This window comes from Oncorhynchus gorbuscha, linkage group LG13 (assembly GCF_021184085.1).
Source record: "Oncorhynchus gorbuscha isolate QuinsamMale2020 ecotype Even-year linkage group LG13, OgorEven_v1.0, whole genome shotgun sequence".
In the NCBI taxonomy this organism is placed as follows: Eukaryota; Metazoa; Chordata; class Actinopteri; order Salmoniformes; family Salmonidae; genus Oncorhynchus; species Oncorhynchus gorbuscha.
In genome coordinates this window covers 101,439,959-101,458,287 of record NC_060185.1, presented here as the reverse complement: position 1 = coordinate 101,458,287, position 18,329 = coordinate 101,439,959, and the positions used below count along the sequence as shown (strand labels likewise).

General features: G+C 46.2%; 1 protein-coding gene across 2 annotated transcripts in view; it reads right to left on the bottom strand.

The window, feature by feature from the left end:
* Positions 1–8,686: 8,686 nt before the first annotated feature.
* Positions 8,687–18,329, bottom strand: part of LOC123994229 (highly divergent homeobox-like) — a 77,507-nt gene continuing 67,864 nt past the window's right edge. For both annotated transcript variants that reach the window (XM_046296767.1, XM_046296768.1), the window contains 3 exons: positions 9,920–10,012; positions 9,664–9,786; positions 8,687–9,098 (listed from right to left, as the gene is read on the bottom strand). In XM_046296767.1, the coding sequence (XP_046152723.1) occupies positions 8,835–9,098; positions 9,664–9,786; positions 9,920–10,012 (480 nt within the window). In that variant the 3' untranslated portion in view covers positions 8,687–8,834. The remainder of the gene's footprint in view (positions 9,099–9,663; positions 9,787–9,919; positions 10,013–18,329) is intronic.

The window sequence follows — 18,329 nt, the reverse complement described above, 5'->3', positions numbered from 1 at the left end:
TTATACAACAGAAAGGGAAAGGGGGATACCTAGTCAGTTATACAACAGAAAGGGAAAGGGGGATACCTAGTCAGTTATACAACAGAAAGGGAAAGGGGGATACCTAGTCAGTTATACAACAGAAAGGGGGATACCTAGTCAGTTGTACAACAGAAAGGGGGATACCTAGTCAGTTGTACAACAGAAATGGGGATACCTAGTCAGTTATACAACAGAAAGGGAAAGGGGGATACCTAGTCAGTTATACAACAGAATGGGAAAGGGGATACCCAGGTTATACAACAGAAGGGGATACCTAGTCAGTTATACAACAGAAAGGGAAAGGGGGATACCTAGTCAGTTATACAACAGCAAGGGGGATACCTAGTCAGTTATACAACAGAAAGGGGGATACCTAGTCAGTTATACAACAGAAAGGGAGATACCTAGTCAGTTATACAACAGAAAGGGAAAGGGGGATACCTAGTCAGTTATACAACAGAAAGGGGGATTCCTAGTCAGTTATACAACAGAAAGGGAAAGGGAGATACCTAGTCAGTTATACAAAAGGGAAAGGGGGATACCTAGTCAGTTATACAACAGAAAGGGGGATACCTAGTCAGTTATACAACAGAAAGGGGGATACCTAGTCAGTTATACAACAGAAAGGGGGATAAGTCAGTTATACAACAGAAAGGGGATACCTAGTCAGTTATACAACAGAAAGGGGGATACCTAGTCAGTTATACAACAGAAAGGAAAGGGGGATACCTAGTCAGTTATACAACAGAAAGGAAAGGGGGATACCTAGTCAGTTATACAACAGAAAGGGAAAGGGGATACCTAGTCAGTTATACAACAGAAAGGGGGATACCTAGTCAGTTATACAACAGAAAGGGGGATACCTAGTCAGTTATACAACAGAAAGGGAAAGGGAGATACCTAGTCAGTTATACAACAGAAAGGGAAAGGGGGATACCTAGTCAGTTATACAACAGAAAGGGAAAGGGGGATACCTAGTCAGTTATACAACAGAAAGGGAGATACCTAGTCAGTTATATAACAGAAAGGGAAAGGGGGATACCTAGTCAGTTATACAACAGAAAGGGAAAGGGGATACCTAGTCAGTTATACAACAGAAAGGGGGGATACCTAGTCAGTTATACAACAGAAAGGAAAGGGGGATACCTAGTCAGTTATACAACAGAAAGGGGGATACCTAGTCAGTTATACAACAGAAAGGGAAAGGGGATACCTAGTCAGTTATACAACAGAAAGGAAGGGGGATACCTAGTCAGTTATACAACAGAAAGGGGATACCTAGTCAGTTATACAACAGAAAGGGAAAGGGGATACCTAGTCAGTTATACAACAGAAAGGGAAAGGGGGATACCTAGTCAGTTATACAACAGAAAGGGAAAGGGGGATACCTAGTCAGTTATACAACAGAAAGGGGGATACCTAGTCAGTTATACAACAGAAAGGGAAAGGGGGATACCTAGTCAGTTATACAACAGAAAGGAAAGGGGATACCTAGTCAGTTATACAACAGAAAGGGGGATACCTAGTCAGTTATACAACAGAAAGGGAAAGGGGGATACCTAGTCAGTTATACAACAGAAAGGGAAAGGGGGATACCTAGTCAGTTATACAACAGAAAGGGGGATACCTAGTCAGTTATACAACAGAAAGGGGGATACAACTAGTCAGTTATACAACAGAAAGGGGGATACCTAGTCAGTTATACAACAGAAAGGGGGATACCTAGTCAGTTATACAACAACAGAAAGGGGGATACCTAGTCAGTTATACAACAGAAAGGGGGATACCTAGTCAGAAAGGGGATACAATACAACAGAAAGGGGGATACCTAGTCAGTTATACAACAGAAAGGGGGATACCTAGTCAGTTATACAACAGAAAGGGGGATACCTAGTCAGTTATACAACAGAAAGGGAAAGGGGATACCTAGTCAGTTATACAACAGAAAGGGAAAGGGGGATACCTAGTCAGTTATACAACAGAAAGGAAAGGGGGATACCTAGTCAGTTATATAACAGAAAGGGAAAGGGGGATACCTAGTCAGTTATACAACAGAAAGGGGATACCTAGTCAGTTATACAACAGAAAGGGAAAGGGGGATACCTAGTCAGTTATACAACAGAAAGGGAAAGGGGGATACCTAGTCAGTTATATAACAGAAAGGGAAAGGGGGATACCTAGTCAGTTATACAACAGAAAGGGAAAGGGGGATACCTAGTCAGTTATACAACAGAAAGGGAGATACCTAGTCAGTTATACAACAGAAAGGGAAAGGGGGATACCTAGTCAGTTATACAACAGAAAGGGGGATACCTAGTCAGTTATACAACAGAAAGGAAAGGGGATACCTAGTCAGTTATACAACAGAAAGGGGGGGATACCTAGTCAGTTATACAACAGAAAGGGAAAGGGGGATACCTAGTCAGTTATACAACAGAAAGGGAAAGGGGGATACCTAGTCAGTTATACAACAGAAAGGAAAGGGGGATACCTAGTCAGTTATACAACAGAAAGGGGGATACCTAGTCAGTTATACAACAGAAAGGGAAAGGGGGATACCTAGTCAGTTATACAACAGAAAGGGAAAGGGGGATACCTAGTCAGTTATACAACAGAAAGGGGGATACCTAGTCAGTTATACAACAGAAAGGGGGATACCTAGTCAGTTATACAACAGAAAGGGAAAGGGGGATACCTAGTCAGTTATACAACAGAAAGGGAGATACCTAGTCAGTTATACAACAGAAAGGAAAGGGGATACCTAGTCAGTTATACAACAGAAAGGGGATACCTAGTCAGTTATACAACAGAAAGGAAAGGGGATACCTAGTCAGTTATACAACAGAAAGGGAAAGGGGATACCTAGTCAGTTATACAACAGAAAGGGGGATACCTAGTCAGTTATACAACAGAAAGGGGATACCTAGTCAGTTATACAACAGAAAGGAGGGGGATACCTAGTCAGTTATACAACAGAAAGGAAAGGGGGATACCTAGTCAGTTATACAACAGAAAGGGAAAGGGGATACCTAGTCAGTTATACAACAGAAAGGGAAAGGGGGATACCTAGTCAGTTATACAACAGAAAGGGAAAGGGGGATACCTAGTCAGTTATACAACAGAAAGGAAAGGGGATACCTAGTCAGTTATACAACAGAAAGGGAAAGGGGATACCTAGTCAGTTATACAACAGAAAGGAAAGGGGGATACCTAGTCAGTTATACAACAGAAAGGGGGGATACCTAGTCAGTTATACAACAGAAAGGGAAAGGGGGATACCTAGTCAGTTATACAACAGAAAGGGGGATACCTAGTCAGTTATACAACAGAAAAGATACCTAGTCAGTTATACAACAGAAAGGGGGATACCTAGTCAGTTATACAACAGAAAGGAAAGGGGATACCTAGTCAGTTATACAACAGAAAGGGAGATACCTAGTCAGTTATACAACAGAAAGGGAAAGGGGATACCTAGTCAGTTATACAACAGAAAGGGGGATACCTAGTCAGTTATACAACAGAAAGGGGATACCTAGTCAGTTATACAACAGAAAGGGAAAGGGGGATACCTAGTCAGTTATACAACAGAAAGGGGGGATACCTAGTCAGTTATACAACAGAAAGGGGGATACCTAGTCAGTTATACAACAGAAAGGGGGATACCTAGTCAGTTATACAACAGAAAGGGGGATACCTAGTCAGTTATACAACAGAAAGGGGGATACCTAGTCAGTTATACAACAGAAAGGGGGATACCTAGTCAGTTATACAACAGAAAGGGGGATACCTAGTCAGTTATACAACAGAAAGGGGGATACCTAGTCAGTTATACAACAGAAAGGGGGGGATACCTAGTCAGTTATACAACAGAAAGGGGATACCTAGTCAGTTATACAACAGAAAGGGATACCTAGTCAGTTATACAACAGAAAGGGGATACCTAGTCAGTTATACAACAGAAAGGGGATACCTAGTCAGTTATACAACAGAAAGGGGATACCTAGTCAGTTATACAACAGAAAGGGGGATACCTAGTCAGTTATACAACAGAAAGGGGATACCTAGTCAGTTATACAACAGAAAAAGGGGATACCTAGTCAGTTATACAACAGAAAGGGAAAGGGGGAAGTCAGTTATACAACAGAAAGGGGATACCTAGTCAGTTATACAACAGAAGGGAAAGGGGATACCTAGTCAGTTATACAACAGAAAGGGAAAGGGGGATAAGTCAGTTATACAACAGAAAGGGGATACCTAGTCAGTTATACAACAGAAAGGGGGATACCTAGTCAGTTATACAACAGAAAGGGGATACCTAGTCAGTTATACAACAGAAAGGGGGGATACCTAGTCAGTTATACAACAGAAAGGGGGATACCTAGTCAGTTATACAACAGAAAGGGGGATACCTAGTCAGTTATACAACAGAAAGGAAAGGGGATACCTAGTCAGTTATACAACAGAAAGGGAAAGGGGGATACCTAGTCAGTTATACAACAGAAAGGGAAAGGGGGATACCTAGTCAGTTATACAACAGAAAGGGGGATAAGTCAGGAAAGGGGATACCTAGTCAGTTATACAACAGAAAGGGAAAGGGGATACCTAGTCAGTTATACAACAGAAAGGAAAGGGGGATACCTAGTCAGTTATACAACAGAAAGGGGGATACCTAGTCAGTTATACAACAGAAAGGAAAGGGGATACCTAGTCAGTTATACAACAGAAAGGGAAAGGGGATACCTAGTCAGTTATACAACAGAAAGGGAAAGGGGGATACCTAGTCAGTTAGTCAGTTATACAACAGAAAGGAAAGGGGGATACCTAGTCAGTTATACAACAGAAAGGGGATACCTAGTCAGTTATACAACAGAAAGGGAAAGGGGGATACCTAGTCAGTTATACAACAGAAAGGGAAAGGGGGATACCTAGTCAGTTATACAACAGAAAGGAAAGGGGATACCTAGTCAGTTATACAACAGAAAGGGAAAGGGGGATACCTAGTCAGTTATACAACAGAAAGGGGGATACCTAGTCAGTTATACAACAGAAAGGGAAAGGGGGATACCTAGTCAGTTATACAACAGAAAGGAAAGGGGATACCTAGTCAGTTATACAACAGAAAGGGAAAGGGGGATACCTAGTCAGTTATACAACAGAAAGGAAAGGGGGATACCTAGTCAGTTATACAACAGAAAGGGGGATACCTAGTCAGTTATACAACAGAAAGGGGGATACCTAGTCAGTTATACAACAGAAAGGGAAAGGGGATACCTAGTCAGTTATACAACAGAAAGGGAGATACCTAGTCAGTTATACAACAGAAAGGGAAAGGGGATACCTAGTCAGTTATACAACAGAAAGGGGATACCTAGTCAGTTATACAACAGAAAGGGAAAGGGGGATACCTAGTCAGTTATACAACAGAAAGGGAAAGGGGGATACCTAGTCAGTTATACAACAGAAAGGGGATACCTAGTCAGTTATACAACAGAAAGGGGGATACCTAGTCAGTTATACAACAGAAAGGAAAGGGGGATACCTAGTCAGTTATACAACAGAAAGGGAAAGGGGGATACCTAGTCAGTTATACAACAGAAAGGGGGATACCTAGTCAGTTATACAACAGAAAGGGGGATACCTAGTCAGTTATACAACAGAAAGGGAAAGGGGATACCTAGTCAGTTATACAACAGAAAGGGGGATACCTAGTCAGTTATACAACAGAAAGGAAAGGGGGATACCTAGTCAGTTATACAACAGAAAGGGGGATACCTAGTCAGTTATACAACAGAAAGGAAAGGGGGATACCTAGTCAGTTATACAACAGAAAGGGAAAGGGGGGATACCTAGTCAGTTATACAACAGAAAGGGAAAGGGGATACCTAGTCAGTTATACAACAGAAAGGAAAGGGGAGATACCTAGTCAGTTATACAACAGAAAGGGAAAGGGGGGATACCTAGTCAGTTATACAACAGAAAGGGAAAGGGGATACCTAGTCAGTTATACAACAGAAAGGGAGATACCTAGTCAGTTATACAACAGAAAGGGAAAGGGGGATACCTAGTCAGTTATACAACAGAAAGGGGGATACCTAGTCAGTTATACAACAGAAAGGGGATACCTAGTCAGTTATACAACAGAAAGGGGGATACCTAGTCAGTTATACAACAGAAAGGGGGATACCTAGTCAGTTATACAACAGAAAGAAAGGGGATACCTAGTCAGTTATACAACAGAAAGGGGGATACCTAGTCAGTTATACAACAGAAAGGAAAGGGGGAAAGTTATACAACAGAAAGGGAAAGGGGGATACCTAGTCAGTTATACAACAGAAAGGGAAAGGGGGATACCTAGTCAGTTATACAACAGAAAGAAAGGGGATACCTAGTCAGTTATACAACAGAAAGGAAAGGGGATACCTAGTCAGTTATACATTACAACAGAAAGGGGGATACCTAGTCAGTTATACAACAGAAAGGGAAAGGGAGATACCTAGTCAGTTATACAACAGAAAGGGAAAGGGAGATACCTAGTCAGTTATACAACAGAAAGGGAAAGGGGGATACCTAGTCAGTTATACAACAGAAAAGGAAAGGGAGATACCTAGTCAGTTATACAACAGAAAGGGAAAGGGGGATACCTAGTCAGTTATACAACAGAAAGGGGGATACCTAGTCAGTTATACAACAGAAAGGGAAAGGGAGATACCTAGTCAGTTATACAACAGAAAGGGGGATACCTAGTCAGTTATACAACAGAAAGGGAAAGGGGGATACCTAGTCAGTTATACAACAGAAAGGAATGGGAGATACCTAGTCAGTTATACAACAGAAAGGGAAAGGGAGATACCTAGTCAGTTATACAACAGAAAGGGAAAGGGGATACCTAGTCAGTTATACAACAGAAAGGGGGATACCTAGTCAGTTATACAACAGAAAGGGAAAGGGGGATACCTAGTCAGTTATACAACAGAAAGGGAATGGGAGACACCTAGTCAGTTATACAACAGAAAGGGAAAGGGAGATACCTAGTCAGTTATACAACAGAAAGGGAGATACCTAGTCAGTTATACAACAGAAAGGGAAAGGGGGATACCTAGTCAGTTATACAACAGAAAGGGGGATACCTAGTCAGTTATACAACAGAAAGGGAAAGGGGGATACCTAGTCAGTTATACAACAGAAAGGGAAAGGGAGATACCTAGTCAGTTATACAACAGAAAGGGAAAGGGGGATACCTAGTCAGTTATACAACAGAAAGGGAAAGGGGGATACCTAGTCAGTTATACAACAGAAAGGGGGATACCTAGTCAGTTATACAACAGAAAGGGAGATACCTAGTCAGTTATACAACAGAAAGGGAAAGGGGGATACCTAGTCAGTTATACAACAGAAAGGGAGATACCTAGTCAGTTATACAACAGAAAGGGAAAGGGGGATACCTAGTCAGTTATACAACAGAAAGGGAAAGGGGGATACCTAGTCAGTTATACAACAGAAAGGGAGATACCTAGTCAGTTATACAACAGAAAGGAAAGGGGGATACCTAGTCAGTTATACAACAGAAAGGGAAAGGGGGATACCTAGTCAGTTATACAACAGAAAGGGGATACCTAGTCAGTTATACAACAGAAAGGGGGATACCTAGTCAGTTATACAACAGAAAGGGAAAGGGGGATACCTAGTCAGTTATACAACAGAAAGGAGATACCTAGGGTTATACAACAGAAAGGGGGATACCTAGTCAGTTATACAACAGAAAGGGAAAGGGGGATACCTAGTCAGTTATACAACAGAAAGGGAAAGGGGATACCTAGTCAGTTATACAACAGAAAGGGGGATACCTAGTCAGTTATACAACAGAAAGGGGATACCTAGTCAGTTATACAACAGAAAGGGAAAGGGGGATACCTAGTCAGTTATACAACAGAAAGGGAGATACCTAGTCAGTTATACAACAGAAAGGGAAAGGGGGATACCTAGTCAGTTATACAACAGAAAGGGGGATACCTAGTCAGTTATACAACAGAAAGGGGGATACCTAGTCAGTTATACAACAGAAAGGGAAAGGGGGATACCTAGTCAGTTATACAACAGAAAGGGAAAGGGAGATACCTAGTCAGTTATACAACAGAAAGGGAAAGGGGGATACCTAGTCAGTTATACAACAGAAAGGGAAAGGGAGATACCTAGTCAGTTATACAACAGAAAGGGGGATACCTAGTCAGTTATACAACAGAAAGGGGGATACCTAGTCAGTTAGATGGTAACAGACATTCTGGATGGTAACAGACAGTAACAGACATTCTGGATGGTAACAGACAGTAACAGACATTCTGCATGGTAACAGACAGTAACAGACATTCTGCATGGTAACAGACAGTAACAGACATTCTGCATGGTAACAGACAGTAACAGACATTCTGGATGGTAACAGACAGTAACAGACATTCTGCATGGTAACAGACAGTAACAGACATTCTGGGTGGTAACAGACAGTAACAGACATTCTGGATGGTAACAGACAGTAACAGACATTCTGGATGGTAACAGACAGTAACAGACATTCTGGATGGTAACAGACAGTAACAGACATTCTGCATGGTAACAGACAGTCACAGACATTCTGGGCAGAGTAACAACAGACAGAGTCGTCAGGTCAGTTATTATGGAGTCTGTTTATTGTTGTGTCTGATACTAGACCAGACAAGGCGTAGTGATAAGTAATAGAAAAGGCATTGTGAGCCCAGCACAGTTAGTTTAGCATCCTTCCACAGGCACAGGGTGTGGAGTGTTTGTGTGTGTCAGTACAGTCACTCTGGTCCGGTCTCAGTTTCTACTTCCTCTGATACAGACGACTCGTTGAGCTCAGCAATCAATGAACCGTCTTCGTTTAGAGTGACCAATGGGAGGTCCTTGTTGGGGTTGACCAATGGTGTTTCGTCGTTGCTCCTGGCGGCCAATGGGGAATCGTGATTGTCTGCAGAGTGTGTTGTTCTGGAGATGGAGTTGGCTCCTCCCTCTGGACTCATGTCCCAGTCCTGATCTGCAGGCTGAGGTAGACTGGCTAGGAGCTCCTACACACACACACACACACACACACACACACACACACACACACACACACACACACACACACACACACACACACACACACACACACACACACACACACACACACACACACACACACACACACACACACACAGTTATACACTGTGTGTGTGTGTGTAAGTGAGAGAGTGTGTGTGTGTAAGTGAGAGAGTGTGTGTGTGTAAGTGAGAGAGAGAGTGTGTGTGTGTATATGTGTGCGTGTGTGTGTAAGTGAGAGAGAGTGTGTGTGTATGTGTGCGTGTGTGTGTAAGTGAGAGAGAGTGTGTGTGTGTGTGTGTGTGTGTGTGTGTGTGTGTGTGTGTGTGTGTGTGTGTGTGTGTGTGTGTGTGTGTGTGTGTGTGTGTGTGTGTGTGTGTGTGTGTGTGTGTGTGTGTGTGTGTGTGTGTGTGTGTGTGTGAGTAAGTGAGAGAGAGTGTGTGTGTGTGTGTGTGTGTGTGTGTGTGTGTGTGTGTGTGTGTGTGTGTGTGTGTGTGTGTGTGTGTGTGTGTGTGTGTGTGTGTGTGTGTGTGTGTGTGTGTGTGTGTGTACCTGTTGTCTGTCCAGGTTGTTGGTCCTTACAGCGGTCAGAAGACTGTTGGTAAAGGTCTCCAACTCATAATATCGCTGATTCTGATTCTCTAGTTGGCTCTCCAGATACTGCACCTCCTCAAGCTGAACACACACACACACACACATCAGGGGGTGGGAGGGGTGTGTGTGTGTGTGTGTGTGTGTGTGTGTGTGTGTGTGTGTGTGTGTGTGTGTGTGTGTGTGTGTGTGTGTGTGTGTGTGTGTGTTCCATCACCTTAAACTCCAGGAGGTTCTGCATGTTTTCCATATCAGATCCGACCATCTCAACACCATCATCATCATCATCATCATCAATCACCTCTATCTTCTGTTAAGAAACACAACCCTTTACAATCAGTGGCTAAATCTGTACACAACTAGTGTATCTCCAGTGTATTGTACTAGTGTAGTACCAGTGTAGTAACAGTGTATTGTACTAGTGTAGTAACAGTGTATCTCTAGTGTAGGAACAGTGTATTGTACTAGTGTAGTAACAGTGTATCTCTAGTGTAGTAACAGTGTATCTCTAGAGTAGTAACAGTGTTGTACTAGTGTAGTAACAGTGTATATCTAGTGTAGTAACAGTGTATATCTAGTGTAGTAACAGTGTATCTCTAGTGTAGTAACAGTGTATCTCTAGTGTAGTAACAGTATTGTACTAGTGTAGTAACAGTATATCTCTAGTGTAGTAACAGTGTATCTCTAGTGTAGTAACAGTGTATCTCTAGTGTAGTAACAGTGTATCTCTAGTGTAGTAACAGTGTATCTCTAGAGTAGTAACAGTGTATCTCTAGTGTAGTAACAGTATTGTACTAGTGTAGTAACAGTATATCTCTAGTGTAGTAACAGTGTATTGTACTAGTGTAGTAACAGTGTATCTCTAGTGTAGTAACAGTGTATTGCACTAGTGTAGTAACAGTGTCTCTAGTGTAGTAACAGTGTATCTCTAGTGTAGTAACAGTGCATCTCTAGTGTAGTGACAGTGTATCTCTAGTGTAGTAACAGTGTATTGTACTAGTGTAGTAACAGTATATCTCTAGTGTAGTAACAGTGTATTGTACTAGTGTAGTAACAGTGTATTGCACTAGTGTAGTAACAGTGTATTGCACTAGTGTAGTAACATTATATTGTACTAGTGTAGTAACAGTGTATTGTACTAGTGTAGTAACAGTGTATTGTACTAGTGTAGTAACAGTGTATTGTACTAGAGTAGTAACAGTGTATTGTACTAGTGTAGTAACAGTGTATTGTACTAGTGTAGTAACAGTGTACTGTACTAGTGTAGTAACAGTGTATTGTACTAGTGTAGTAACAGTGTATTGCACTAGTGTAGTAACAGTGTATTGCACTAGTGTAGTAACAGTGTATTGCACTAGTGTAGTAACAGTGTATTGCACTAGTGTAGTAACAGTGTATTGCACTAGTGTAGTAACAGTATATTGTACTAGTGTAATAACAGTGTATTGTACTAGAGTAGTAACAGTGTATTGTACTAGTGTAGTAACAGTGTATTGTACTAGTGTAGTAACAGTGTATTGTACTAGTGTAGTAACAGTGTATTGTACTCGTGTAGTAACAGTGTCTCTCTAGTGTAGTAACAGTGTATTGTACTAGTGTAGTAACAGTGTCTCTCTAGTGTAGTAACAGTGTATCTCTAGTGTAGTAACAGTGTATCTAGTGTAGTAACAGTGTCTCTCTAGTGTAGTAACAGTGTCTCTCTAGTGTAGTAACAGTGTATTGTACTAGTGTAGTAACAGTGTCTCTAGTGTAGTAACAGCGTATTGTACTAGTGTAGTAACAGTGTCTCTCTAGTGTAGTAACAGTGTATTGTACTAGTGTAGTAACAGTGTATTGTACTAGTGTAGTAACAGTGTCTCTCTAGTGTAGTAACAGTATATCTCTAGTGTAGTAACAGTGTCTCTCTAGTGTAGTAACAGTGTATCTCTAGTGTAGTAACAGTGTATTGTACTAGTGTAGTAACAGTGTATTGTACTAGTGTAGTAACAGTGTATCTCTAGTGTAGTAACAGTGTATCTCTAGTGTAGTAACAGTGTATTGTACTAGTGTAGTAACAGTGTATTGTACTAGTGTAGTAACAGTGTCTCTCTAGTGTAGTAACAGTGTATTGTACTAGTGTAGTAACAGTGTCTCTCTAGTGTAGTAACAGTGTATCTCTAGTGTAGTAACAGTGTATTGTACTGGTGTAGTAACAGTGTATCTCTAGTGTAGTAACAGTGTATTGTACTAGTGTAGTAACAGTGTATTGTACTAGTGTAGTAACAGTGTATCTCTGGGGAGAAGGGAGGAGGAAAGAGTAGGAGGGAGGAGGAAAGAGGAGAAGGGAGGAGGAAAGAGGAGAAGGGAGGAGGAAAGAGGAGAAGGGAGGAGGAAAGAGGAGAAGGGAGGAGGAAAGGTGAGAAGGGAGGAGGTTTGAGGAGGAGGGAGGAGGAAAGAGTAGAAGGGAGGAGGAATGAGGAGAAGGAAGGAGGGAAGCGGTTTGAGGAGGGAGGAGGAAAGAGGAGAAGGGAGGAGGAGGTATGAGGACAGAGAAGGGAGGAGGAAATAGAAGGAGGGGGGAGAAAAGAGGAGGGGGAGGAAAGAGAAGGGAGAAGGTTGAGGAGGAGGGAGGAGGGAAGAGGAGAAGGGAGGAGGAAAGAGGAGAGAGGAGGAAAGAAGGACGGAGGAGGAAAGAGAAGAAGGGAGGAGGAAAGAGGAAATAGTGAAGAGGAAAGGTGAGGAGGAAAGAGGCGAGGAGGGAAGGGAAGGAGAGAGGAGGAGGAAATAGTAGGAGGGAGGTGGTGAGAGAAGGAGGGAGGGAGGAGGAAAGAGGAGGAGGGAGGTGGAAAGGGGAGAGGAGGAAAGAGGGGAGAGGAGGGGAGGTAAGAGAAGGAGGGATGAGGAAAGAGAAGGAAGGAGGAGGAAAGAGGGGGAGGGAGGAACGAGGAGAAGGGAATGAGGAGGCAGGAGGAAAGAGGGGGAGGGAGGAAAAAGAAGGAGGAAAGAGGAGAAGGGAGGAGGAAAGAGGAGGAGGGAGGAGAAAAGAGGGGAGGAGAGGTGAGGAGGAAAGAGGAGGAGGGAAGAGAAAAGAGAAGGGAGGAGGAAAGAGGAGAAGGGATGAGGAAAGAGTAGAAGGGAGGAGGAAAGAGTAGAAGGGAGGAGCAAAGAGTAGGAGTGAGGAGGAAAGAGGGGGAGGGAGGAGGAAAGAGGAGAAGGGAGGAGGAAAGAGGAGAAGGGAGGAGGAAAGAGGAGAAGGAAAGAGAAAGGAGCAAAGAGAAGAGGGGAGGAGGAAAGAGGAGAAGGGAGGAGGAAAGTGGAGAAGGGAGGAGGAAAGAGGGGAAGGGAGGAGGAAAGAGAAGGGGAGGGAGGAGGAAAGAGGAGAAGGAAGGAGGAAAGAGGAGAAGGAAGGAGGAAAGAGGAGAAGGGAGGAGGAAAGAGTAGGATGGAGGAGGAAAGAGTAGGAGGGAGGAGGAAAGAGTAGGAGGGAGGAGGAAAGAGTAGGTGGGAGGAGGAAAGAGGAGAAGGGAGGAGGAAAGAGGAGAAGGAGGAGGGAGGAAAGAGGAAAGAGAAGGAAAGAGGAGAAGGGAGGAGGAATGAGGAGAAGGGAGGAGGGAAGAGGTTTGAGGAGGAAAGAGGAGAAGGGAGGAGGAATGAGGAGAAGGGAGGAGGGAAGAGGAGAAGGAGGAGGAAAGAGGAGGAGAGAGGAGGAAAGAAGGACGGAGGAGGAAAGAGAAGAAGGAGGAGGAAAGAGGAAATAGTGAAGAGGAAAGGTGAGGAGGAAAGAGGCGAGGAGGGAAGGGAAGGAGAGAGGAGGAGGAAATAGTAGGAGGGAGGTGGTGAGAGAAGGAGGGAGGGAGGAGGAAAGAGGAGGAGGGAGGTGGAAAGGGGAGAGGAGGAAAGAGGGGAGAGGAGGGAGGGGAGGTAAGAGAAGGAGGGATGAGGAAAGAGAAGGAAGGAGGAGGAAAGAGGGGGAGGGAGGAACGAGGAGAAGGGAATGAGGAGGCAGGAGGAAAGAGGGGAGGGAGGAAAAAGAAGGAGGAAAGAGGAGAAGGGAGGAGGAAAGAGGAGGAGGGAGGAGAAAAGAGGGGAGGAGAGGTGAGGAGGAAAGAGGAGGAGGGAAGAGAAAAGAGAAGGGAGGAGGAAAGAGGAGAAGGGATGAGGAAAGAGTAGAAGGGAGGAGGAAAGAGTAGAAGGGAGGAGCAAAGAGTAGGAGTGAGGAGGAAAGAGGGGGAGGGAGGAGGAAAGAGGAGAAGGGAGGAGGAAAGAGGAGAAGGGAGGAGGAAAGAGGAGAAGGAAAGAAAGGAGCAAAGAGAAGGGGGAGGAGGAAAGAGGAGAAGGGAGGAGGAAAGTGGAGAAGGGAGGAGGAAAGAGGGAAGGGAGGAGGAAAGAGAAGGGGAGGGAGGAGGAAGAGGAGAAGGAAGGAGGAAAGGAGAAGGAAGGAGGAAAGAGGAGAAGGGAGGAGGAAAGAGTAGGATGGAGGAGGAAAGAGTAGGAGGGAGGAGGAAAGAGTAGGAGGGAGGAGGAAAGAGTAGAGGGAGGAGGAAAGAGGAGAAGGATGGAGGAGGAAAGAGGAGAAGGAAGGAGGAAAGAGGAGAAGGGAGGAGGAAAGAGGAGAAGGGAGGAGGAATGAGGAGAAGGGGGAGGAGGGAGAGAGGTTTGAGGAGGAAAGAGGAGAAGGGAGGAGGAATGAGGAGAAGGGAGGAGGAAGAGGAGAAGGGGAGGAGGAAAGAGAGAAGGGAGGAGGAAAGAGTAGGAGTGAGGAGGAAAGAGGGGGAGGGAGGAGGAAAGAGGAGAAGGGAGGAGGAAAGAGGAGAAGGGAGGAGGCAAGAGGAGAAGGAAAGGAGGGAAAGGAGCAAAGAGAAGAGGGGAGGAGGAAAGAGGAGGGGAGGAGGAAAAGGAGAAGGGAGGAGGAAAGAGGGGAAGGGAGGAGGAAAGAGAAGGGGAGGGAGGGGAGGAAAGAGGAGAAGGAAGGAGGAAGAGGGGAGGGAGGAACGAGGAGAAGGGAATGAGGAGGCAGGAGGAAAGAGGGGGAGGGAGGAAAAAAGAAGGAGGAAAGAGGAGAAGGGAGGAGGAAAGAGGAGGAGGGAGGAGAAAAGGGGAGGAGAGGTGAGGAGGAAAGAGGAGGAGGGAAGAGAAAAGAGAAGGGAGGAGGAAAGAGGAGAAGGGATGAGGAAAGAGTAGAAGGGAGGAGGAAAGAGTAGAAGGGAGGAGCAAAGAGTAGGAGTGAGGAGGAAAGAGGGGGAGGGAGGAGGAAAGAGGAGAAGGGAGGAGGAAAGAGGAGAAGGGAGGAAAAGAGGAGAAGGAAAGAGAAAGGAGCAAAGAGAAGAGGGAGGAGGAAAGAGGAGAAGGGAGGAGGAAAGAGGAGAAGGGAGGAGGAAAGAGGGGAAGGAGGAGGAAAGAGAAGGGGAGGGAGGAGGAAAGAGAAGAAGGAAGGAGGAAAGAGGAGAAGGAAGGAGGAAAGAGGAGAAGGGAGGAGGAAAGAGTAGGATGGAGGAGGAAAGAGTAGGAGGGAGGAGGAAAGAGTAGGAGGGAGGAGGAAAGAGTAGGTGGGAGGAGGAAAGAGGAGAAGGGAGGAGGAAAGAGGAGAAGGAAGGAGGAAAGAGGAGAAGGGAGGAGGAAAGAGGAGAAGGGAGGAGGAATGAGGAGAAGGGAGGAGGGAAGAGGTTTGAGGAGGAAAGAGGAGAAGGGAGGAGGAATGAGGAGAAGGGAGGAGGGAAGAGGAGAAGGGAGGAGGAAAGAGGAGGAGAGAGGAGGAAAGAGAAGGACAGAGCAGGAAAGAGAAGAAGGGAGGAGGAAAGAGGAAATAGTGAAGAGGAAAGGTGAGGAGGAAAGAGGCGAGGAGGGAAGGGAAGGAGAGAGGAGGAGGAAATAGTAGGAGGGAGGTGGTGAGAGAAGGAGGGAGGGAGGAGGAAAGAGGGGAGAGGAGGGGAGGGGAGGTAAGAGAAGGAGGGAGGAGGAAAGAGAAGGAAGGAGGAGGAAAGAGGGGGAGGGAGGAACGAGGAGAAGGGAATGAGGAGGCAGGAGGAAAGAGGGGGAGGAGGAAAGGAAGAGGAAAGAGGAGAAGGGAGGAGGAAAGAGGAGGAGGGAGGAGAAAGAGGGGGAGAGGTGAGGAGGAAAGAGGAGGAGGAGAGAAAAGGAAGGGAGGAAAGAGGAGAAGGGATGAGGAAAGAGAGAAGGGAGGAGGAAAGAGTAGAAGGGAGGAGCAAAGAGCAGGAGGAGGAGGAAAGAGGAGGAGGGAGGAGGAAAGAGGAGAAGGGAGGAGGAAAGAGTAGGATGGAGGAGGAAAGAGTAGGAGGGAGGAGGAAAGAGTAGGAGGGAGGAGGAAAGAGTAGGTGGGAGGAGGAAAGAGGAGAAGGGAGGAGGAAAGAGGAGAAGGAAGGAGGAAAGAGGAGAAGGGAGGAGGAAAGAGGAGAAGGGAGGAGGAATGAGGAGAAGGGAGGAGGGAAGAGGTTTGAGGAGGAAAGAGGAGAAGGGAGGAGGAATGAGGAGAAGGGAGGAGGGAAGAGGAGAAGGGAGGAGGAAAGAGTAGAAGGGAGGAGGAAAGAGTAGGAGTGAGGAGGAAAGAGGGGGAGGGAGGAGGAAAGAGGAGAAGGGAGGAGGAAAGAGGAGAAGGGAGGAGGCAAGAGGAGAAGGAAAGAGAAAGGAGCAAAGAGAAGAGGGGAGGAGGAAAGAGGAGAAGGGAGGAGGAAAGTGGAGAAGGGAGGAGGAAAGAGGGGAAGGGAGGAGGAAAGAGAAGGGAGGGAGGAGGAAAGAGGAGAAGGAAGGAGGAAAGGGGGGAGGGAGGAACGAGGGAGAAGGGAATGAGAAGGCAGGAGGAAAGAGGGGGAGGGAGGGAAAAGAAGGAGGAAAGAGGAGAAGGGAGGAGGAAAGAGGAGGAGGGAGGAGAAAGAGGGGAGGAGAGGTGAGGAGGAAAGAGGAGGAGGGAGGGAGAAAAGAGAAGGGAGGAGGAAAGAGGAGAAGGGATGAGGAAAGAGTAGAAGGGAGGAGGAAAGAGGGGGAGGGAGGAGGAAAGAGGAGAAGGGAGGAGGAAAGAGGAGAAGGGAGGAGGAAAGAGGAGGAGGAAAGAGAAAGGAGCAAAGAGAAGGGAGGAGGAAAGAGGAGAAGGGAGGAGGAAAGGAGAAGGGAGGAGGAAAGAGGGAAGGGAGGAGGAAAGAGAAGGGAGGGAGGAGGAAAGAGGAGAAGGAAGGAGGAAAGAGGAGAAGGAGGAGGAAAGAGGAGAAGGGAGGAGGAAAGAGGAGGGATGGAGGAGGAAAGAGTAGGAGGGAGGAGGAAAGAGTAGGAGGGAGGAGGAAAGAGGAGGAGGGAGGAGGAAAGAGGAGAAGGGAGGAGGAAAGAGGAGAAGGAAGGAGGAAAGAGGAGAAGGGAGGAGGAAAGAGGAGAAGGGAGGAGGGAATGAGGAGAAGGGAGGAGGGAAGAGGGAGGAGGAAAGAGGAGAAGGGAGGAGGAATGAGGAGAAGGGAGGAGGGAAAGAGAAGGGAGGAGGAAAGAGGAGGAGAGAGGAGGAAAGAGAAGGACGGAGCAGGAAAGAGGAGAAGGGAGGAGGAAAGAGGAAATAGGGAGGAGGAAAGGTGAGGAGGAAAGAGGGAGGGAGGAAGGAAGGAGAGAGGAGGAGGAAATAGTAGGAGGGAGGGGTGAGAGAAGGAGGGAAGGGAGGAGGAAAGAGGGGAGAGGAGGGAGGGGAGGTAAGAGAAGGAGGGAGGAGGAAAGAGAAGGAAGGAGGAGGAAAGAGGGGGAGGAGGAACGAGGAGAAGGGAATGAGGAGGCAGGAGGAAAGAGGGGGAGGGAGGAAAGAGAAGGAGGAAAGAGGAGAAGGGAGGAGGAAAGAGGAGGAGGGAGGAGAAAAGAGGGGAGGAGAGGTGAGGAGGAAAGAGGAGGAGGGAAGAGAAAAGAGAAGGGAGGAGGAAAGAGGAGAAGGGAGAGGGAAGAGAGAAGGAGGAGGAAGATAGAAGGGAGGAGCAAAGAGCAGGAGTGAGGAGGAAGGAGGGGAGGGAGGGAGGAAAGAGGAGAAGGGAGGAGGAAAGTGGAAGGGAGGAGGAGGAAAGAGCAAAGAGAGGGGGAGGAGGAAAGAGGAGAAGGGAGGAGGAAAGAGGGGAAGGGAGGAGGAAAGAGAAGGGGGAGGAGGAAAGAGGAGAAGGAGGAGGAAAGAGAAGGGAGGAGGAAAGAGGAGAAGGGAGGAGGAAAGAGGAGGAGGGAGGAGGAAAGAGTAGGAGGGAGGAGGAAAGAGTAGGAGGGAGGAGGAAAGAGGAGGATGGGGGGAAAGAGGAGAAGGGAGGAGGAAAGAGAAAGGAGCAAAGAGAAGGGGGGAGGAGGAAAGAGGAGAAGGGAGGAGGAAAGAGGAGAAGGGAGGAGGAAAGAGGAGAAGGGAGGAGGAAAGAGGGGAAGGGAGGAGGAAAGGTGAAGAGGAAAGAGGATGAGGGAGGAAAGAGGAGAAGGGAGGAGGAAAGAGAAGGGGAGGGAGGAGGAAAGAGGGAGAAGGAAGGAGGAAAGAGGAGAAGGAAGGAGGAAAGAGGAGAAGGGAGGAGGAAAGAGAGGATGGAGGAGGAAAGAGTAGGAGGGAGGAGGAAAGAGTAGGAGGGAGGAGGAAAGAGTAGGTGGGAGGAGGAAAGAGGAGAAGGGAGGAGGAAAGAGGAGAAGGAGGAGGAAAGAGG